Source organism: Sphaeramia orbicularis, chromosome 6 (assembly GCF_902148855.1).
Source record: "Sphaeramia orbicularis chromosome 6, fSphaOr1.1, whole genome shotgun sequence".
NCBI lineage: Eukaryota > Metazoa > Chordata > Actinopteri > Kurtiformes > Apogonidae > Sphaeramia > Sphaeramia orbicularis.
In genome coordinates this window covers 37,469,623-37,494,174 of record NC_043962.1, presented here as the reverse complement: position 1 = coordinate 37,494,174, position 24,552 = coordinate 37,469,623, and the positions used below count along the sequence as shown (strand labels likewise).

Sequence of the window (24,552 nt, the reverse complement as noted above, 5' to 3'; positions counted from 1 at the left end):
AAAACATCACGCCCATATAAGGTACATTATTAATTCATGATTAAGATATTAAATTATAGCTATTTAATTACATTCCTGAACAGAAAAAAATAGATTTAGTGGTAGAATATCATGCCTGATTAATTTCTGATTTCTCAAACAATCAGGGGGGTTTGCTCCCCTCGAACTAGTGAGGGAACTCCTGGGGCAGGTAAAAATGACACCGACAACAGTTCAATGTCTGGTGTCCAGATTTGTTCTCTGATAATAACGGAGCTGCAGTATCGTTCATTAATATACAGACATACCCCACCTTCCTGTGTTTTTACCCGTTACTTCAGTATTGCAGTCCAGTTGGAAGGGGGTCCTGAAGCCATCAATGGCAAGATCAGAGTTGTGGTCCTGTTCGGTGAGCTATGTGTCAGTGAAAACCATGACACAACGGTCTATGAAATCCTTTGGAAGTGTATGTACCCCTGGAGTTTGTCTCCCTTATTCCATAAAAACAAACATAAAAGCTCAAAAGTCAGGATGTCAAACTCCGGTCACTGTCGGTCACTGCGTCATCAGTTATGTGACGTTTCAGTGACATATGCTGTAAAACAGTCAAATTTTGTAGTTCTTTTTGTAGTTTGTACCCAAACCTAGAAGTTACATAGTGCCAGTGCAGGCAATATAGACGCTCTGGAGTGATGATCAAAGTGTAACTGAACCTATTATGAGTTGTTGTACCACCAAAATGACCTGGAAAATGTAGTTTCAAGGCAGAAAAACTCTGTTGTGTTACTTTAACTCCATAGATTACTTTAACTATTGCACTTTATAGTATTTTACCTGCTGTATATTTTTTATATACTGTTATGTCTATTTATCTAGATTTTATAATGTATAATTTTCAATTCTGTGCTGAGCCGCTGTAGTGACATTTCATTCTGAGTACACGTGTTGCAAACTGAATAACAATAAAACTCTGCCTAAGGCTAATAAACCACTCATCATATGTTTGTGGAAATATTCAGACACTTTAGTAAGACAGTTATTGAGTTTCATTTAGAGAGGCTGTCAGTGGAGCAGGCAGTCCTTGTCTTCAGGATGTACAGTGTTTCTGTTCAGAGTTCAAGGTCAATGTGGACATGAGCCTCCCAGACCTCCAAATGTGTTCTGAGCGATGAGATCTGAATGCATCAAAGCGTCCTCACTGTGTCCTCTTATGTTTAGATCACTCGAGATGCATTCTAATGCTAGATCTGAGGAGAACCTTCTGGGATTTCACCCTGAGTGGATGTTTCTAAGTACTGTAGGTCTGTTCATACCTGGCATTAGAACACTTTTCCATTGATCATCTCTGATTGTGTCTAAAAAAAAATAAACATGCATCATTCAAGGTCAAGTTTATTTGTATAGTACATTTAAAACAACGCAAAGTGCTGTACAAATCTGCAGATACAAATAAAAGATATGCTAAAATTAGTGAAACAAGTGGGGCCAGGCACAACAAACCCCACCCTTCGCACGTTTTGCCCACTTTAAGTAAATGGGAAGATTTAAAAAATTCATAAAAAATTTGAACTTTCACCTACTGTTCCCAAAATGTAATGAGATCCATTCTGGGTCACTGGCAGTCTATAAAGTCAATTTGGTAATGAATTCAACCAGCAGTTTTGCTGCTACAGACATATGAAATTTCACCCATTATAAATAAATGGGTAAAAAAAAAGATTTAAGAAATTCATAAAAAACTGGAAGTCTGACCTACTTCTCCCAAAATGTAATGGCATCTATTCTGGGTCACTGGCAATCTATAAACAAAATATGGTATGAATTCACCCAACAGTTTTGCTGCTACAGACATTTGCAATTTTACCCATTCTAAGTATATGGAAAAAAAAAAAAGATTTTAAAAATTCATTAAAAATTTTAACCTTGGCCTACTTTCCCCAAAATGTAATGAGATCTGTTCTGGGTCACTTCCAATCTATAAGCCCAATTTTGGTATGAATTCAACCAATTGTTTTGCTGCTAGAGTGTTAACAAACAAAGAAACAAACAAACCGAACCAAAAACAATACCCCTTGCCTCCACTTCGGGGGCCAGGGTAGTAAGAATAAATACAAGATAATATAATAACACGGATAAAAAACGGATACACAATAATAGAATAAAAAGCATCTAAAACACAACCAGAAGATAAAACAAATAAAAGAAACACACTTGTAATAAAAGCCAGTGCAAATAGGTGCGTCTTTAAAAGAGATTTCAAATGCTCAATGGACTGTGCACACGTGATATGTTGGGGCAGAGCGTTCCAGAACCTTGGACCTGCCACAGGAAAGGCTCTGTCGCCTTTTGTCTTCAGACAGGTTTTAGGTACATTTAGGATCTTGTTTCTCTGGCCAGAACATGCACAGTTAAAAGCTCTGAAAGGTAAGGGGGTACCAAACCATTCAGGTACTTAAAAACATACAATAAAAGCTTAAACTGGATCCGAAAAGTGACGCAAAGCCAGAATGGGGGTGATGTGGTCCCGTCTTCTGGTTCTGGACAGAAGACTATCTGCAGCCGATAGACAGAGGCCTTGTCCATCCCATAATAGAGCAAATTACAGTGATCCAGTCAGCAGGAATTCATGTTTGCAAAAGACCAGGGAGCTCCCGTGTCTACTCTGCTAGAAATTAAAAGAAGAAATGAAAAGAATGTAGAGTGTGTCTATCCCTTGGAGTGTTTTAAGTAGACCACATTGCCTAAGATGTTTGAGGCACTCAAATATAAATATTCATAACATTTTCAGACATTGTGCACAAAGCTGATGTATCTGATTTGATTGATTTAATGTGCTGATGCTGGGGGAAACCACTCCAACCTTTCCATCAAATGCAGCTTAAACACCTGTGAATGTGGTCTGAGCACAAGTGGATATAGATAAGGACAGGCATGAATGTACCCACAGTGGGTCAGTGTATCTTTTGATAATTGGATTTTCGTTTTAAAATAAAAGAATTAAAATTGAATTTCAAGGTGTTTTTCTTTTTCAGTGTCAACACAGATAAACCAAATTTAAAAACGGGTTGATTTCCCTTTTCTCTTTCTAATAACCAATAAAGAAAGCTACTACCTGACAGAAATGGAAAAACGAAACAAAAACGCCTGTTTTTTCATTTTCTGAAACCAGATGTTGTCATTTTCAAGGAAAGAGCACTAAAGCCAAGGTCACAAAGATTCTTATAAACGATGGGTTTGTACGAATCTTCCACTTCGTACGATATCTTGAGTTCACAGACATTTGTGAAGGGAGCACGTCAATGATGTCCAGATTTCATACGAACTGGATGATTCGTACAAACCCATCGATCTTGAGAATCTTTGTGACCACGGCATTGGCGCTCTTTCCTTGAAAATGACAACACCCGGTCTCAGAAAAAGAAAAAAAACAGGTGTTTTTGGTCTGTTTTTCCATTTCTGTCAAGTAGTAGCTTTCTTTTTTGTTATTAGAATGAGAAAATTAAAATCAATCTGTTTTTTAAATTTGGTTTATCTATTTTGAGACTGAAAAAGAAAAACGCCTTGAAATTCAATTTTAATTCTTCTATTTAAAAATGAAAATCAATTAACCACTAGTTTTTCTTTTGTTTCTGAAAAGAAAATCCAATTACCAAAAGATACACTGACCACAGTGCATTGAGAGTCAAGTCTTCATTTGCAAGTGGTTTCTGCTGCATATGAAAACATTATTTTACCTGCATATACACAAATTCTAAGCCACATTGACCAACTGTCTATTCATTTACATCCTCTGCATAAGGCAGAGGTGTCAACTCATATTAGTTCAGGGGCCACATACAGTCCAATATAATCTAAAGTGGATCAGACCAGTTAAATAATAAACATAACAACCTGTAAACAATGTCAACTCCAAACTTTTAGAGTGAAAAAAGTAAAGTGACAATATGAAAATGTTTACATGTACAAACTGTTGAAAAATGTGAATAACCTTGAACCTGGAATTTCTTTTAATAATAATATGCCTTGGGTGTTCATTTACACATGTGCATTATGACTTACAGAGCTCAGTGGATTAACAAAAGCAACAGGCATGACATCGAAACATTATGACATATATAGTAAGACATTTCAGGTCGTTCATATTTGTTCAAGTTATTTATATTTTTTGTGAAGGGATGGTTTGTAAAAGTAAACACTGTCATGTAGTTTTACTCAGGTGTTGTCCTGTGCAATACATTTTTACATTTTTTATATTCTCAATTTTATCCTTTTATCTTCATATTTGTATATAAAGCTAACTGCACTGTCTTGTAGGATTTTATCTTGGACATATTTTACACCTTATATTTTATATATAGTTACCCGAAAAAGGAAAAGCTCTCCAATCTTGTTGTACATTCAGTGTAATGACAATACAGGGCATTCTATTCTGTTCTGTTCTGTTCTATTATTTATAGGTTATTATGATAGAATTGTACTGGTGCAACCCACTTGAGGTTGAATTGTTCTGTGTGTGGCCCCTGAACTAAAATGGTTTTGACGCCGCTGATTGTTAATATCTTCATTGTAATTTTTGCATTTCACAAATTCATCCCACAGGTCAGATTGGACCTCTTGATGGGTCAGTTTTGGCAACAGTGTCATATTAAATCAGATCTCATAAGCTTGTATTGTCCCCAAATGACTATTGAGCCCTCAGAGATAATTTTCAGTTGCATCAAACATTTTGGGCAGTTTTGTTCACCAGCAGCACCTTAAGTAACAGATCCAGTGTGTGCAGTTGTGTGGTTTCTTCTGTCATGTTCAACACATTTGCAAATTATGTGCATTTATGCACATATAAAGTCTGATAACACGTTGTCATTGGAGATGCTGTTTAGCACAGTGTGTGAACTTGTGAGCTTAGAGCTGTGAAGTTGTGAACGGATCAGCCCAAATACATGTTAATGCCAGGTCTGAACAGAGCTTCAAAACAGTACAGTTGGTTCTATTTGGGATTAGTTACAAATCTCTTCAAAATCTCTGTATTGTATTCAAAACATGGTCATTCATGGGGCCGATTACAGAGATCACACAAACCAGTTATTCTTACCATCAAGATTGTTCAAATTTAAAGATCTCAAAGAATTTTAGACAGCTTAGATATTATTTAAGCAAAAAACAAATTATTATTATAAATGTTCAAAAATTATTGAATTGTGATGGCAACTTAATTTCAAAACTTTGAAAGTGAGGATGACAAGGAAAAGTTTTTGTGTTTCAGTTGGAGTAAAATTATGGAACAGATTGAAGGTGGAGTTCAAAGAATGCCCAAACATCTGCCAATTTAAAAAGAAAGAGATGGTTTTTACATGATATAAAACTATGGAAGGTGTTTGAGTATTACCAGATGGTTACTGTGTTTTTTGTTTTTCTTTTTTTGTCTGTTGGTTTTTAGTCCAACGGCCCAAAGGTCCAATGGACTGTTGGTACCGGACTGTCCATCGTTCATCTGTTTTTATACAATTTTTCAAGAATATTCTTCTCCGAAACCGTCAGTCAGAATGACTTGATAGTTGTTGTGGAACACCTTTAGGCTAAGGTCTACCAAGTGTCTTCAAAGAATTGGGAAATATAGATTTTTTAAATTTTTTACAAATTTTTGAATGTTTAAAAATCACCAATGGTTTATGAGACACGTAGTATAACTTAAAAACAGTTGAAGATATATTGATATAGTTACTATTGGCAACAGATGGGAAGTCACATATGGGCTTTCATTTGGTGCCATGACCTTTGACCTTGAGTGACCTTGAAAGGTCAAACCCAAGGTCATGTATGTCCACATTCTAGAAACTTCTTCTCCAAAACCGTGAACCAGAATCCATTGAAATTCATAGCAGAGGTTCCATGGGGCAAGGTCCACCAAGTTTGTTCAAAGAATTAAGAAATATTGATTTTTGAATATTTTATGACTTTTTCAGTGTTTAAAAATCCCAATTGGTTTATAATGGGCACATGTGCTATAACTTCAAAACACTTGAAGATATTGATATAATTACTATTGGCAATAGATAGGAAGTCACATATGGGCTTTCATTTGGTGCCATGACCTTTGACCTTGAGTGACCTTGAAAGGTCAAGGCTGTTGGACTACAGGACCCTTGGTCCTAATTTTTGTTATGTTTTGTTTAATTGCTGTTGTTGGTCATTTTATTTAATTGTTCATTTTGTGTTGCCTTCGAGGATGTGTCTATATATTTATTTATTTATTTTTCTGGTATGTCAGTATAGGTGTGTATGCATGTAGGTATGTGCGTGTATGTGAAAATGGTAAGTGGGGTATTTACCAAAGATCCAAGGTAATTGATTTTTCATATTATGCTGATTGGAAGCTAAAGGATAGACTGTCAAATATGTGAATGAAGTCATTTTATTTCATATATATATATATATATACATATATACATATATATATATATATATAAAAGTTTTTTTTGTTTTCTTGCAATTTTTTTTTTATTTCTAAGGACTTAAGTATGATTATTTTCTTTGTTTTGTTGCATATTCAAAATAAACTGAACTGAAGATTTTCATTAATGTCATGAAAAATGTGATTACATGAAGAGTTTTTTCTAAAAGACACTTTGAAGATGGAGAGAACTTCACCACAATCTCTGAATAAGGTGCTCCAATGTTGACTAAAAATGTCAATGGGATTTTCAGTGGAGTTTACTCACTTCTGGAGCAGAAAATGGAAGATTTGGTTAAACTTCACCTCTCTATTGAAGCCTCTTAAGTGTCGGCCATAATCTCCGCTGGACCAGCTTCCATAACTCCCTCTGCAGTCACACTGCTCCCCTGGACCTTCACACTGCAGTGACGTCACAGAACATTACACCTAAGCTGCTTCCACCAATTACAGATGGGCCTTTTTGTACCAGCGTGGCCACTGGGATTGGTGTCTAAACTGACTCTGAGGGAAATAAGCCAAGTAAACACTGATAATAAATAGAAGTCGGCAGCCACATCATCCCATCCTTCCTCCAGCTCATCTCCTCAGAGACTGTGGAGGAATCGCAGAACTCCAGTGCTGGTGTTTGACCCAGATAAGTTTGCAGTGATGGAGAAAAATTTGATTCAGCAGCAGCAAACAGAGCACCAACTTCTTCTTCTGTTTCCACAAATACTTCATGTGCTGTTCCACTGAAGGCATCGACACCTCCTGCACCTTTATACTCTCCTCTTATCAACTCCTACTTCTTCTTTGTTCACTGTAACAGCATCTAAAACTAAAGGATGTTCACTTTTTGTTGAGCAGGATTGACTCTGGTGTGAATGTTGATGTGTAGGATTTTATTAGCAGAGCTTCCTAAACCTATTTCATGCAGCTGTCCAAATTTAATTAGGTTTCATATCAGGTCCTTTGAAAGTGTGTTTGCAAAGTGGCGATGCACTAATCCGGACTAATCTGCTCTTCTTGGATGGAAAGGTTGGTTCCTCCCCGGGGACTCGGTGTTCCCCCCACTGCATCACCCTCCCAGGACCAACTAGTCTTTTAGCCTAATTTAATTTGGCATTCCACCTCCTCCTTCTCTTCCTCTTCCTCTTCTTCGTCCTCTTCTTCTGTTACTGGAGTCATTGTGTTTTATGGTGGAAGGGATGAACGTCTGCGAGGAATAGGGAACATTTGTACAGAGGCAGCTGTGTGGGATTGTGAATGTCAGATCTTGTGAAAATTTGTCTTCTGGCAAACTATAAAACTTTTGACTCGTTCAGAAGGTAAAAACATCTCAATATTGACATTTTGGAGCAGATTTCTCGCTTTGGGGCCCATGCCGAGCTTGTTTTTACAGTGTCAGTTATTTTGTGGAGGGTTCTCTTCAATTACAATCAATTATTCCTCAAGCACTTTTTGCAGATAATATTTATATGGACAATATTTACAGAAATATAGGAATAGCCTGGCATTGCACTGCAAATTTTATTTAAAAAATTACTCAAAATATTTCAGAAAATGGAAAAGACATTCTGCAAAACATGACATTTTCCAAAGCTCAGCATTTCATAAAACACATGTTGTTTTTTTGAAATGTCAATGCGTTATTGTGTTTTGGACCCACAGGACGACAAGACCACACAAATAAAGCCAAAGAAATCCACTCAATAATCCCTTTCATTAAGGTATTTGTTCTGGTGCCACCTCCAGGAAGAAAACCTACATGTTGAGCTTCTGTTGTGGCTCTAATAAAAAAAAATGAAAAAAAAAAAAAAAAAAAAATCCTTACAATATATACTTTAGATATTGAGTCATGTTTGCTCATAAGGAGAGGGATTAAAGTGCCCTCGGAAACCCCAAAATAACCACGAAACTCAGTCAGGGTGGAATATCCTGTTAGAACATAATCAACTAAAAAATGAAAACATGCAATAATGACATTTTATCTAAAGCATTTCTATTTTAAACATTTTAATCTGGTTGATGACAGACGCGTAGACTTTAACATTTTCTTTTATCACTGCGTAACTAAAGCATCGCGTTGCATCAGTTGGATTTCTGTGCTTTAAAGTGCACAGGTTTTTTTTTTTTTTTTTGTCTTTTCCAGTTGTGAGTCTTTGAACCTTTTTAGTCATGAGAAAAAATAGCACAAACATCACCTGCTCATTAAAAATAGATGTGAGAATTGGAAATGAAACCTGTGTCTGATCTGAGCTTTTGATTAGTGGATTTTTTTTTTTCTTTCTTTGGTGTCGGTGGTTTCAGCTGGTTGCTCTTTGGTGGTTTAGTTCACCCTTTAGGTCCATATGTTTGGGTATAATTGTGTTTGTTTCTCTATTTAGGATGTTTTCGTCTTTAAAATCCATTCATTTTCAGATTGCTTGTTAGTAATGACCTGGATTTGAGGTTTGTTTTGTTTTGTTTTTTTACCTTAAAATATAATAATATTTCTTTAATGAGGTGCTAGTCTGTAAACACACTTCATACTAAGCTGTCAAAAGAGGCAAAGCAGTCGACATAAATGTTCTTTAACCCTTTATAGGGCACTCATAGAAATACTCTGAAATTCAAAATTTCAACCTCAATGTGTTATTGGAGAACATAATACTTTATTACTTTTGTGATTTTTTTTTTTCTTTTTCATGTAGAAATTCAAGGTCAATGAAGTTACCATTTTTGGTTCCTTGCCCATAAGTGGCATAAATGAATGAATGAATGAATAAATAAATAAATAAATAAATAAATAAATAATCCAAGAAGTAAATATAAAAATACAAGAAGAGAAGTGTAAGGTGAGAGGAACATTTATTTTAGATTATTAGAACATCACTTTTAGAACATTAGAACAGCTTAAGTGCTGATCCAAACACCTGTCAACATCCACATTATCCCTTTGAACATTTCATTTCATTTCATTTGATTTATTGGGATCTCCATTAGCTTTGGCTTAGGCCATCGCTGTTCTTCCATGGAGTCCACACCCATCACAATTGTCTTTATTCTTCAATACACAAATTACCAAAAACACCCACACACAAATCAAAACAAAACAACACAAACAACAACTAAAAAACATTCATCACAATTACAAAACAAAAACAACATATATGTTATACAGGACCTAATTCAATTAACAGTACCTCCCAAAAAGTAGTTTTTAGCACACTTTGTAAATGGTCAGATATATGTCACAGATATATGTCAATCAACTAAACATGAGCAGACACCGAGCATTGTTTTGCAAATAAATACTCTTTCAGTAATTCTTTAAATCTGTATTTGTTATTTTCTTGAAAGATTTGTCCCAGCAGAGCATTCCATATCACCATGACTCTATACATCACAGTACTTTTCATTTTATTTGTTTTCGTTTTAGGTAGAGTAAATCTACCTTCTGTAGCATGCCTTGTGTTATATAGATGTTCATCATTACTCAGTAGTAGTAGTAGTAGTTTTATTTCGAGCACATAGAATCATCAGATAACACAGAACCATGCAACGTGGTCAAACAAAATTTTTCTGCGCTCAAAAAGGAGTGAGAAGAAGTATAACTTATTGACTCCCACCCCCTTTTTTCACACTAATAATCAAACTGGATCCGCTTCCTTTGCTTTGCTAACACACATTTTCCTTTGTATGTTTTCACAATAACGCAAAACATCCATACAAACCATTCATATGCACTGTTTTAGTCACCTCACACACAATTAGATTTGCGTTATCAACCGTTTTTGATATCGACAATAATATTTTTATGCACTTTAAATATTTACTCCAAATACAATGATCAATAAATGTGATATCTTATCATGATAACTAATTAATTACAATAATGTCTTATTTATTCGTCCTTCTGTGTTATAACTAGATATTCACTTGTTCAGATAATGTTCTATATTTTGTTGTTATAGTGGATTTATACATCCTTTTAAATGCACAATTTGAAGAAGACATTTTTAAGTTTTGCTCCAGATTATTCCACAGATGTACTCCTCTGACAGATACACTGGCTTTTTATGTTTGTTCTACACTTCTTTTTCTTGTAGATTTCAGTTCCCCTTAAATTATAATTACTTTGCCTGGGCTCAGACATCTCCTGTAGACTGTAGGGGAGCATCTGGTCATGGACTTTATACATTATAATAAGAGTATTAAGGTCGACAAGATCGTGTAGTTTTAGAGCATTTAATTTTATAAATAGGGGCTTTGTTGGAGCTAAGTACTGTGCTTGATTGACAATTCGAAATGCTTATTGACTTTTATTAGTACCATTACTTCATGGTACCTAACAAAGCAGGTACACTCACTGTTCATGCAGAGGTGGACCTTACAGACCCTGTAGACCACATTGGACCTGAGATTGTTGACTCACTGTCCTCACTGGAACTGTCACTGTCACTGTCTTATAATGTGTGCAGAAATGACCAAATATAGTTACTTGCCTGATAAAGGGTTAATCTGTTGGGCGCAGCAAAAACTTCCATAAAACATGAGAATAAGATGTGGGCAACAAACAGTAAAGCAGGGGTGTCAAACTCATTTTTTATTTTTTTCAGGGGCCACATTCAGCTAAATTTGATCTGCAGTGGGCCGAACCAGTAAAATTATAATAATAAATAAATAATGTCAACTCCAGACTTTTCTCTATGTTTCAGAGTGAAAAAAGTACAATTACATTATGAAAATGTTTACATCTACAAACTATCCTTTCAGAAGATGTGAATAACATGAACAAACTGAAAAAATAAGTGTAATTTTAACAATATTCTGCCTCTGATTATCATTTACACATGTTCATTACAATTTACAGACTACAGTGGGTCTACAAACACACAAAACATTGAGTTTGAACAGGCAGAATATTATTAAAATTGCACTGACTTCTCTGAAGACATTTCAGATTGTTCATATTTGTTCAGGTTATTCAGATATTTTTGCAATATTATACTTTGTTTTAGTGTAAATACATGAAAACATTTACAAAGAGAAAAATTTGGAGTTGTGAGTATTTATAGGTTATTATGACCCACTTGAGATTGAATTGGTCTGAATGTGGAACCTGAACTAAAAGGATTGTTAATATCTTAGTGTAATTTTTCCATTTCACAAATTCATCCCAAGGGCTGGACTGGACCCTTTGGCGGGCCAGATTTGGCCCCCAGGCCGCATGTTTGACATCTGTGCAATAAAGCAAAGACAGACAAAAACATATGAAATTAAATTAACATATTTTGAGAAACTCTAAACCTAGGTCAGATTTACCTCCAAATCAAGATCGTCTTTGTCTGACTTCGGATGTGGACTTCAGAGTCTTGGGATTTCAGGGCCACATCTGTAGCTGACAGTCTAATTCCAAGAGAGTCCTCCGGGAAAGAAACATTTCAGCCCAGTGACAGGACGTAAACAAGACTATGAGAGATGTGTGCGACCTTCAGCCAGCACGACCTCAAACCATCAACACAGACCAAAGAGCTCAGAGACGCTGTGAAATGTAATGAGGACCGAGCTGGCCGGCAGAACTCTGTATGCAAATGAGGCATCAACATGGTGCTGATGTTTCTTGGCAGCGTACTTTTCTCACAAAGCTAACAATGCCTGTTACATAAGATTCATCAGCGTAATCTAGATTCCACCAGCTAAAATATGGAGGTCAAACACAAATGAGTTGCTGCTTATCAGATAGATTCAGTCATAGCTTCTGGACATTTTTTAATTCCATGTTATTTATATTATATTCCCAGTAACATAAAAGTTCATCTTATTTCAATGTTTTCTGCAGTCTGTCTCAGTATCAAGGATCAAAGTAAAAAAAAAAAGACTACTTTTTTCTTGCTCACATTGTACTTTTCCTATAGTAGAGGAAGTGAATCAGTGTTGTGGGGGTGGAATACCAGTAGGGGTTAAAAAAAAAAAAAAAAGTCAGTCCACAGGAAGATGCATGGTGAGGTAAAAATGATTTGATGGAAAGAAAAAAAATCAATGAGAGGGAAAAAAAAATCTGGAAAATTCATTTCACTCGATATACTTGCAGGTCAAATGAGAGCAAAGGCAATGGAGAGTGTACATCCATACCAATACTTCTTATTTTTATTTTAAGCCTAAATGTAAAGACATTAAACCAGAGCTTGGTCAGAGGCACAGCCTTCATATTAGTGAACAATAGTCGCTTTTCCATTGGACATCTGTGCAAAACTTTACCAATATTTACTAAATGTCGAAAAAACAGAAGTGTGTAATGTCGGTTTTTCCATTAAATCACAAATGTGTTGATTTGTTTACTTAATGACATTGGAAATCATTCCATAAACATGGCGACAAACATAAATATTGTGTTGATTTTCAGATATATTCATTATTATTATATATTACCCCTCTATCCCATACTAAATTAAAAAATGATTGGATTTCCTGTTGTGTCCACACATACCTTGTCATGTTTCTTTTAAAACTCTCCTTCGCTTGTAACATCCATCATCATCCGTTTTTTTTTTAAATTCACTTGACTCTGGTGGCGGAAAAGGTCTTTCCATTGCAGTTTTACGTGATATACCAATTTTGCTACGCTCAAAAAACCACATCTTGCCAGCGCAAAAACTTTTCATCAAAAAATGAGAGTTTTGGCGAAATTGTTGTTTTTCCATTAGGTAAATTTTTATGCAAAAGTTATATTTGCGCAATTTGAGGGTCAATGGAAAAGCGACTAATATGTGAAAAGACACAAATAATTATTGGCATATTCCAAGTCATTATTAATCAGCTGCTGTGTGCTTACGTTTGAAGTTCAGAAGACGTCAGGAGGCAGTTGAAATCCTTGGAGACTACACATTGGTACTCTTAATGTTAGGAGATGTTGCCTTTCAGTCAGAAGTTGGAACTGTGTTTATTTATTAATAGCATTTAAGCTGAAATATGAACATATTTTTCACTACCTTTCATGCCATGTGACTTATTGGTACTAAGTTTGCTGTATTAATATCTCATGCAAAGAGTTACTTGGTTTGCTGGAAATAGTCTGTGATTATGGTGGAACATGGGTCAAGGACCTCAGCTCCAGTAAGAAGTCAAGGTTAAAGTTGTAATAGTTGGTTCTACAAAGCCTGGGCTCCTGTAGATTCATATTGGATTTCTCTTTTGAAAGTCACTAATATTTTTTTTCCAGGTCTAATTTATCTTGATGCTCCCATAAGTATAATGTGGTGTTCCATCTGTAAATATTTCATCCATTAATTAGATTGTAGGTCAAACAGAGGCTTTGACATCTCTCAGGTCAGGCTTTGATTGACAGGTGTGTATGACAACTCACTTGTCGGACTGTTTGAGTTTTGGTTTGTTTAACATAATACATGTTTTCCCTGACAAGTGGATTATAGTTGTAGTAAACAGGTTCCTCTAACAACACTGTAAAATGACTCTGTTATTACCATTTTACCTAGCTGTTATCTGTTAACCACTGATCCTTAAGGATAATGTAGGTCCACCTATTTTGTCCAAATATAGTCACTTCTGGCTCCAAAAACCCAAACCTGGCTTCACACTGGATCCCAGAAACCAATGGGTGACGTCACGGTTACATGGTAACATAAACTTATATAAAAGATAATGCAAAAACTAAAACCTAATTAGTTTAATTTTTCATGGTTTACATGATGCCTCCCTCAGCTCAGTGTCATTTGATCTGAAATATCACCATATATACACTGCACTCTTGAACTGCAGCTTTTTGTGATTATAATTACACCGGCTGACATTACAATTACAGTTGTGACTCCATAGTGCTAATGTCTACTGCCAAGTAGTGATTCAATGTTTTAATATTTAAGATCAAGCTCAACTTGAAACTCCATGAACTGGTCCCATGGACATAAGGTCTACATTGCTGTTGCTCATCTGACCTGCAAGTATATTGAACAAACTGAAAAACATTATCAACCCCCCCCCCCCCCCCCCCCCCCGTTCTATTTGTTTATCTATTTATTTTATTTCTCCCATTGTATTTATTTAATCTTTATATTACCAGTTTGGTCAGTTGAGAACCAGTTAATATTTACAATGAAGACTTGGCCAAGAGGAGGTATAAGAGGCAGATAAAAATAAATAAAGACATTAAGACAACCACATAATACATGTTATATCATATTCAATCCCCCCCACACTTACACACTATGTCCCTTGCTTTGACTGTCATTTTTCCATCAGTTCTTTGTGTCCCTTCCCAGACTCTGTGGTTTTATAATTCTGAATCCTAATACTCTGATAGAACTCCAGTCCTCTGTCTTTGTAAATGAAGAGCTTAAACATAAAAGCAGACCTTCTGAGCTTTCCCTGAAGACTTTTTTTTTCTTTAATGATGATATAAAACGGATATTGCTATCAAATTATTTGCCATTTGGCAGGTGTTTTCTGCATCTGGACCTGTGCTGAAATTTCTATTAACTGCAATCCGTTTCCTGTGCCAAGCCTCAGTGGTTTCTTTGTGATTGTGTGTTAATTTTTTTTTTTTGCATAAAATTACATCTGTTCAGTCAAAGCCTGACACCACATCTGCCCCTGTATTGTTTTTGATATTGCATGTGTAAAACCACAGTTGTATTTTAACTATGATTTTGTCCATTTTTCCATAAATGAAAGCAGGTGAAAGTTCCTAAAAATGTGCTCAAGGCCAAAAAATATGTACATGTGTAGACACAGTGTTAGTGTGTCTGTTACTATAATATGTCTGTATTCTTTCTGTGTAGTACTGGACAGATTTCTACCTGCAGTGGAACATGTCTGACTATCCAGGTGTGACCAACGTCAGGTTCCCCGACAGCCAGATCTGGAGGCCAGACATCCTCCTGTACAACAGGTATGTGATGAGGCCTGACGCTCACATCCAACTCAACTTTCCACAGGTGTCAAGGTTAGGACAGTTACAGCAAAGGGAGTCAATATAAACAAACAGTGGGTCAAATGTTAACCCTGTAAAGCCTGAACCATTAAATCAATGATAGAAAATTCCAGCTCTTGGAAACTGGAGCCTTTATTGGTCCTTCTGAACAACCCAAAACATTTTTTTTTTTTTTTCAAATATCAATTTCCATGTATGAGTTTCGATTTTGTATCATATTTAATACATCGGGTCTCAATGCTCAAATACTGTTACACATTATATAACACAAACATCTCTAACAAATTGGTAAGTCCTTTTCAAAATTTGCAAAGTTCTGCCTCCGTCCTCATCAATGAAAATCTTGTTGTGTCACTGGAAAGGCCTCTGGTGAACAAATTTCTCCCCCCTGGTGGATTATCTGTGTATTGCATTTATATAATTGTACACATTAGGCTTTCAAGAAAAAAAATCACACTGATCATGGAGAGGGCTTCAAAATTCATGTATCAAATATGATATGTTTGGTGTTACAGGGTTAAGTCATCCTTTAGTGTGTGAGCAAAATACAGACAAAACATGGACTCAGAGTACAAATATGTCTCTACAGCACTATGAGTGGATAAAACCCCACTGGGTACCTTTATATTTCTTCAATCCAAAGTCTGTGTCAGACACCAAATGCACAGAAAAGCACTTTTTTTCTTTAGCAGGGAATGAATAGAAAAAACTCAATTAGTAGCTTAAAGAGGACAATTTTCACAACCCATAAAGGAACGCTTAATTCTTCCAGATAATAAACATGTGGAGATATGTGGATTTGGAGGAAAGGATGGAGATAAAAATAACTGGTAAAAAAAAAAAAAGTTCAATATTTGGAGTCTAGAATAGCAATACTAAACAAAATATAATTACCTCACATTTGTATTCATACAGTATGACAGTAAATTACCTGGTTAACCCTTAAAGACTTGCAAATATTTTTGTTGTGACTTCCAAATGAGTTTTTCTTGACATGTAACCTTTTCTAAGGTGTTTATCACAATTTATTATATTGTTTACATTGTATTATCCTCTGGATATTGGATTTCTCAGTTAAAACCAGGTATTTTCCTGTATTTAATTTACAGACTATATAGATGTTCATAAAAGCTCAGAGTAAATATAAAAGTTATTATATCATAACAGAGAAAGGTGGCTTTTAAACAGAATATATCATCAACTGAGCGTAAAAAGAAGCTTCAGCAACCGTTGTCATTTGTCAAACTACATGAGTTTTATGGTGAATGAATGGTTCAGAAGATGTCGATGTCTCCATGTTCTCTACTGAACCTCTGAACGTCCAAATGCGTCACATCTGATGTCACTGAACAGTTCAGAAACTGCTTTTTAAAATAATTTACATGTATTGATAGGGTTAGTGGTTTTGAGATCAGTAAATGCTTTTGGTTGCTGGCAGCTGTTAGGGTCTTTGAGGGATTTTAGGTGAAACATCCCAAATGAAACTGAAGTTGACTCCTCAGGCCCTGTTCAGACCTGGCGTCAACACACATTCAGGGCCAATGGACGACTATAACTGAAGGTGTGAACACAGTCAGACACATTGAGGATGTACTGAAATCCAAACACTCAGTGGTGATATGAGCTGCGTACGACCACATTTTTTTTTCTGTGGTGTGGACATGAATGCATCATTTGGCACATGCTGCAGTACTCTGCTGATGTCCTCTGTATGGGCAAGTGCTGTACACTAAAGTGTTAAAGTGACATTCACAGAACCATATTACAGGGGCTTCATGGGTGAGTGCACTCAGGTAATTCTACACTATTTTTTCCTTTTTAGGAAACATTTTCTGCTCAAAAAGACTTTGCTCTTTTGTACATGTATATTTTCTGCACTTATTTTACTACATTTATTATTACTGTTTCCACTGAGTGCTATTTTGTGTATATAATAAAATTTTTATTTTCTTTATATATTTTTTAAAATTCTTATCATATCGTGTCGTGTCTTGTCTTGTCTTGTCTGTAATTTACATAATCTGGCAAAAATCCATAAACTTTTTTTAAGCACTTAAATATCTAATAATTGAGACTGATCTCATGAAATTGCACTGTATGTTACACCAGTTCTTATGAAATTTGGCATGCTATACATATGCATTTTCATCCCTCCGCGTGCTATTCAGTGCCATTTGATTGCATGTCAATTTATACCAAGATCTCCGGTTTACATATCTGTAACCTCTAACCCTAATCCTAACGCTAAATCTAACCCTAACCCTAACCTTAACCCTAACCACTAATCGCGTGGTATTTGATGCTGCGTGAACAAACACGCTGAAAGCTTGTAATGCGTACAGATAACACGCCAGTTAAAAGTGGTGTGCTATCTGTATGCAATTCATGATATCACATTGAATAATCACTAAAGCGAGCAAATGAAAAACATGAAAACAAACACACCGGTCAAAATTCAATGTAAACACATGAGTAACAGACCAGAAAACATTTCCCTTTAAAAGTTGTCTCTAGCCTTTGGCTGGGTGAATTCTATTATTTGTTTCTCCTCAGATAATCTTAGTAGAAGAAATTCAAAAAAAGACAAATAAAGTCTGCAAAATATTGCTTTATTTCTCATTCATTCCTCTGACAGTTTCTTTATTTGCTAAAGACATATTACAAAGCCGGATTCTTAAACTTGACAGATTGTGCTGCATCCAAAATACACGGATATTAAAGCTTGGTGCTATTTTTGAGGCTTTTAGGTGAGTTTTTTTCTCACATGCTTGAGATGTGATGTGGTCATGGTAGATCCATTGTGACAGCAGGTGTGAACAGACGTACTTAGAGCTGTCCGCTTTGTGGTCGGATCCCATTAAAAGGCATGTTAAAGCCAGGTGTGAACAGGGCCTTTATTTTCAGGTGAAGCACCAATGGAGCCAAAGACAACTCACATACTTGGAGGTTTATTTCCATCCCTCAGTTGTGTCTCAGTAAACAAGCTAATTCAGCTAATTCCCCCGTTATGTGCACTAAAGATAGGTCCTGTCCCTGTCAGGATTAACACCTCGCTGTTAACACACTTACCCTGCTGGGGGAGGCTCGCTGCTGGGTGCTGACGAGCGTTTCAGCTCATTAACTGAGCAGCATTGAGGAGCAAAGTTTGATCCTGGTGGGAGGGGGGCAGGCTGTCAGAGGGAATATTGACCTGGGTGCTCTTAATGAGGGGAGGGGGGAGGCGATGAATGGGGCCACAGCCTGACTTTGAATTATTATTGTGCGCTGGATTAAGTTTTACAGCCAACTTTGCTGCTTAGACCATTTTAAAACCGCAGGACATTTTGGAAAGTCAACACATTTTGATAGTGAGGAAATTATGGGCTTGGGGGAACTCTAAATTCTTGGAAATTGACATCTCAACAAGTTTGGAAAGTCAGATCATTCATGGACGAAATGTAAAAAGTTTGTCTGCTGTCTTCACAGCGCCGATGAGAGGTTTGACGCCTCGTTCCACACCAACATCCTGGTCAACTCTACCGGCTACTGTCAGTATCTGCCTCCAGGTAATGCACCCAAGACTGTTTTCCACTGGAGGGGTCGCAGGGCTAGTTCAGGTCCAGTGCTTAATCCGAAACCAGTTTTACCCAGTTTCTACAACAGGCCTAATGCTGCATTCCAGACTGCTGGGAGGTAGAATATATCTCACTGGGAGTTAACTAAATCCCACCTCAAAGTATTCCAGGTGATCCATGTTGAACATAAACAACAAACATAGAGATTGCAGAACTTAGCTCCTTTTTGCTTTGTTAATGAAGAGGCATTTTAACTGTTGACACCACAGTGTTCTCATACGCAAACAAGATGGAAGAAGCGAAATGATGGACGAGCTAATTATACATTGTGAATTTTTCTTTTTACATTGCGAACTTGCACACTGTGTACCGACATTGTTGTGTTGACATCATGTTGTAGTTCGTGGTGAGGTCGGGGTACTTCTATCTGGCCCCACTTTGCAACAAGGACCTCCAGCTTCGACAGGAGTTCTAATGCATTTTACCGGGTTGGACGTTGGAAACTTCCCATCTCCCAGCACTCTGGAATGCATATAACCAAGTACTTCAGGGGAGATTTGATTATGGTGACCCAAAGACCCACTAAAGCTTTGGCACCTGAAAGAAACATTAAAACTACATTTAGTGGCCCAGCTACTGTCAGAAAATGACTTACAGGTATCAGATACATTGATTTATCTCCTTCATTCACCTTTAAACACATATGATGATGTTCCAGCTAAAGCCCAACAAGAAGAACCAACCAGACACCAGCACTAGCACTGGTCCTGGACTAACAGTGGAACCTTTTCAGTGTAAAAGGGGTATCAGCCACCCCTAACTCACACACTAACCATAAAACCGTACACACAGATGCAAACAGTTCTCAGAAAAATTCAGGAAGAGTTCCTTTCAGCACAGTTCACACTAAACAGCATTTGAATAAACACATAAACCACCAACAGCTAATAGTGTACATGAAAACACCTGTGTGTTTTTTTACTTCATTTGTGTGTGAAAGTTGCAGCAGTTTGCATAAAGTCTTGTCATGCATATGTGTTTCATATACGTTTTTTTTTTTCTCTTAGTGTTCTGATCATCTTTAAACAAAAATATGCGGTAGAGAAAACAATATTAGGCTACGTTTCACCTTCTTTGTGAGTTTGGTCATGAGACTTGTCCTTCCTAAATCACATGAAAAGAGAAAAAAAAAAGAGGAAAATATTGTATGGATTTAGTTTGATGCACTTAGTAAATGAGGAGGTGAGGAATTCTTTCTTAACAGACATATTATGAAGTGTCAAATGTGTGATTAATATAATGCACTCCAGATGGTTTTGGATTTTTTATGTTTATGAGTCACACAGACAGTGGTATTGAAAAGATGCCACTGAGTATATATGTGACTGTTGTAGTTTTACTCTTTATTTTATCTTTTAATGTGGCCCATGAGACCTAACTTAACCTAAAAAATATGTACAGCGGTAAACAGCAAGAAATCTCCTTTGAATCATTCTACCGTTTACACATATAGGATTTGACTCTCATGATTACATATATATGATTGTGTTTGACTATTTAGACAAGTTTTACAAGTCCACAAAATCACAATTTGTGTTAAAGATAAAGAAGATCCAGTTTTGGGTGTGGTGTACTCTTATTGTATGTGATCCATGTCGCCAATCAAAACAACCTAAATTTTTTTGGCATTTTTCACTTCATTTTACAAGAGTTGGGTGAAAAAATATTAATATATAAAAGAAGTGAAAGAAACTACATGTCTGGCCATGTTTAACCTGCAGAGGCATGACTTTCACAGCCTGATATTTCAACAGTTTTACAAGAAACTGTGATTTTCTCAACTTGTAAAATTTTATTTTAAACTGAAAGCATGATACGTGTAAATTATTGCTGGATTCAATATCAAACTGGATCAAAAAAATACTTGTTTCTCGCCACTGACTGTAATAGAATGTTTCCTGAAATACGGCCCCATCAGACACAACCTGAAATAAAATAAAATAAAAATTAACAAGGAATCTGATTTTCTCCACAGAAAATGGAGGTTGCAATACATTCAAACACACTAAGATGTTGTACATTTAAGTCATAGTGAATCATGTTAGTGATTCTGTTACTATGTGAGTGTTCAGAGAATTTAATGGAGGATTAGGTTAAAGAGGTGGTTAAATATACTGCATGCACATTTGTAACCAACAAAGCTAACAGAATTTAAGCAAATTCACTGCATCTTAATTAGTGCCACAGACTGAATCTTTGAAATGTAAATAGCTTAGGGTGCTTTATTTATTTATTTATTTATTTATTTTTATTTTTTTTTTTTTTTTACCAGAGTTAATACATTTTAGTTGGTCTGTTAAAATTAAAGTCTAACTACATATAAACAAAAATGATAAATTTTCAGTTACACAGTCACAGCATCCTCAACAGCAGACAGGCCATGTTTATGTTGTTTTATGGGGTTGGAGTCAGTGTGAGGTCAAGGGTCACCTGAAGGAGGTCAGTAGGAGTTATGGTTCATACTGATAACCAGACATGACCTTCAACTATACAGCTGATGGAGTTCCAGGACACTTATGTTTTCTTATTACTAAGAGGGTTGTTTTTTCACGTGTGTCCTTTTGATAGTTTGTTTGTCTGTGAACACATTTGAACACAATGAAATCTGGATCCATTCAAGGGCGATCAACACAGATCTGTGTAGAGTTTGTAGTTATTATTTACACTGGTTTCATTATACAGCCTCTAAACAATTAAACACATGTAATTGTGTTATACCTCTGAAACAGGGGAGATATAATCACAAAGTGATTCAACAGTGTTTTCTCTTCAAAGGATTTTACTTGAATGAGGAAAATGGATGATCTCTCCTGAGTTAGTGGATGGAGACTGAAGCAATCGATCTTGGACATATATGGATCAAAAGTTATCTAGGTAGATCAAGTAAATTAATGATAACCTTATGAAAAATACATTATGAACTGAAACATTTTTATTTGTAGTCACCTTAGTCACAAGTCCTTCTAACACCAAGATATATATATCTTTTTATGAAGTCTTTTAAACACAACTTAAATCTTTCTATGAATTTCTGGCTCTATGTATTTGTATCTTGTAACAATTGCAGCATTTCTCTGTTTTACAAGTTAAAAAACAGGCTGAGCAGTTCAACCATAAAACATCTGGAGGAACAGGGAAAGCCATCAGCCAATTAGTAATCAATAAGTAATAAAAGCTGTAACAGCTCTATTACCACATGGGGGTGTACTTCGATGTTAACATCAGTGATCACCTACTAAATTGTCAGTTGTCGTGAAATTTGCCACATATGCTCATTTCTATACTTGAAGGTGAATTGTAATAAAACTCTTTGCTCCATCTACTGCATCCAGATCCGGTAAATGTGTTGTCAAATACCAGATACACGATTTATTCTTAGTGCTTTATCTTCTCCTGGATTCCTTCTTGGCTGTATCTTTTTATTTTGTGCTGCCGTAGTTTGTCCTCGGGGATGATTAAATGTTCATCTTCTCTGGAGGAAGCAGGTGGTTCACCGGTTTGAGAATAGACTGAATCGAGTAAAGCTAATAGAAACCTCTAACAACACTCCTCCTGAGCTGAATGATGGCTCGTCTGACAGAGAGACAAACCTTGATTTATCTTTAGGGCAAAAAAAAATCTTATTCTCTATTGTTTATCTACTTTCAGAATGTGGTATGACCCTCATTGGATGTAAAACTGTTTCTCCAGCAGTTTATCGTCCTCATATTTGTGTTTAAAATCATAACTTTTTGTTGCTTAAATCATCTGAGTGGGTGTTTTCAGTATTTATTTTCCTCTAGTTTTAGTTTTGACTCATTTGATTCAGGAAATCCTCCAGGGTGCATTATGTTTTTTCAGTTATAGATGTTTGTTTTCACTTAATATTGACCTATTGCTACTCATGCACACACAGCGTTCCCCTACTCTGTGGTTATTGGCCTTGTTCGCTCCATCAAACCTTTCTTTGTTATTTTTTTTATTCCATCTCCTCCTCCAAATCTTTCACCTCTTACTTTACTTTCTTGCACTTTTCATTAGTTCTATTTAGAAGACAACCAGAACCTGAAATTTAACTAAAAAGCCTGGATCTGAATCCTATTTTCAGGAATATTTAAGAGCACCTGTTACATCGACGTCCGCTGGTTTCCCTTTGATGTTCAACGCTGTGACCTGAAGTTCGGCTCCTGGACGTATGGAGGCTGGTCTCTGGATCTGCAGATGATCCAGGCCGATATCACAGGATACATTGCAAACGGAGAGTGGGACCTTGTGGGTAAGAGTCCACCACCCACCACTGCTTTCAGTTCAAATCAGAGCTCAAATGAAATGACACAGGATTCAGAAGAATGAGAAATATTATCCATCTTTGATCATTTCTGTACTACAGCTGTTTTGAGAATTACTTGAAATTAGACTTGCCTGAGTTATATTTTTATATTAGACCTGATTAACTTTTCAAGTGTAATTTGTTTGCTAATCCTGTTGCAGCTCCTAGTAGCTACTACAAATGAAAAAGTGTCCAACTGTGTAGATTATTTAACCCATAAAGACCCAAACATCCACTGTCAACCAAAACCATCTACTGATCTAAACTGTTTAATACCTGTTGATCCACTCATCCTATCAATACATGTAAATAATTGGTGTAAAATGCAGTTTGTCATCTTTTCATGGTCATCAGATATGACCCATTTGGACGTTCAGAGGCTCCGTAGTGAACGTGGAAACACCGTCATCTTTGACAACACTGATTCACCAGCAAAACCCATGGAGTTGGATCAATGACAGCGGATGGACACACTTGATTTATGTTCAATTAATTACATATTTTGTTGAAAAACTCACATTTTCTTCATAGTTGATCCAATAATCTTTGAATTTACTCTGAGCTTTAATGGTGATCTGTGTGATCAGTAAATTAAATCTAGGAAAATACATGATTTACACTGAAAAATACAAAATATACAAGATAATGCTATAATAAATGGTGATAAATCACTTCAGAAAGGTTAAATATAGAGAAAGATTTGTTTGGAAACTGCCACAAGGGTATGACTGGGTCTTTTTGGGTTAAACATTTACAGTCAGGTCCATACAGGGTGGGGAAGCAAAATTTACAATATTTTGAGGCAGGGATTGAAAGACTGTATGACCAATTAGTTTATTGAAAGTCATGAGAATTTATTTGCCACAAGAAAATTGACATAATAGAAAATGTTTTTATTCTATGTGTCCTCCTTCTTTCTCAATAACTGCCTTCACATGCTTCCTGAAACTTGTGCAAGTGTTCCTCAAATATTCGGGTGACAACTTCTCCCATTCTTCTTTAATAGTATCTTCCACACTTTCTCGTAATAGTTTTGCTCATAGTCATTCTCTTCTTTCCATTATAAACAGTCTTTATGGACACTCCAACTATTTTTGAAATCTCCTTTGGTGTGACGAGTGCATTCAGCAAATCACACACTCTTTGACGTTTGCTTTCCTGATTACTCATATGGGCAAAAGTTTCTGAAAAGGTATGGATAATAGTGTTAGGTATGATTATGACATCAATATATGTTTGGTTTCAAAACAATTGATGTAGTGCCTGCTGAGAAAAAACAACTAAA

At 36.1% G+C, this 24,552-nt stretch overlaps 1 protein-coding gene across 1 annotated transcript in view; it reads left to right on the top strand.

Annotated features, from left to right (window-relative positions):
- LOC115421474 (neuronal acetylcholine receptor subunit alpha-7) overlaps positions 1-24,552 on the top strand; it is a 78,563-nt gene that overhangs the window by 14,825 nt on the left and 39,186 nt on the right. Inside the window, exons 4-6 of the mRNA XM_030137378.1 lie at positions 15,193-15,302; positions 18,810-18,889; positions 23,046-23,213. Coding sequence (XP_029993238.1) covers positions 15,193-15,302; positions 18,810-18,889; positions 23,046-23,213 — 358 coding nt within the window. The remainder of the gene's footprint in view (positions 1-15,192; positions 15,303-18,809; positions 18,890-23,045; positions 23,214-24,552) is intronic.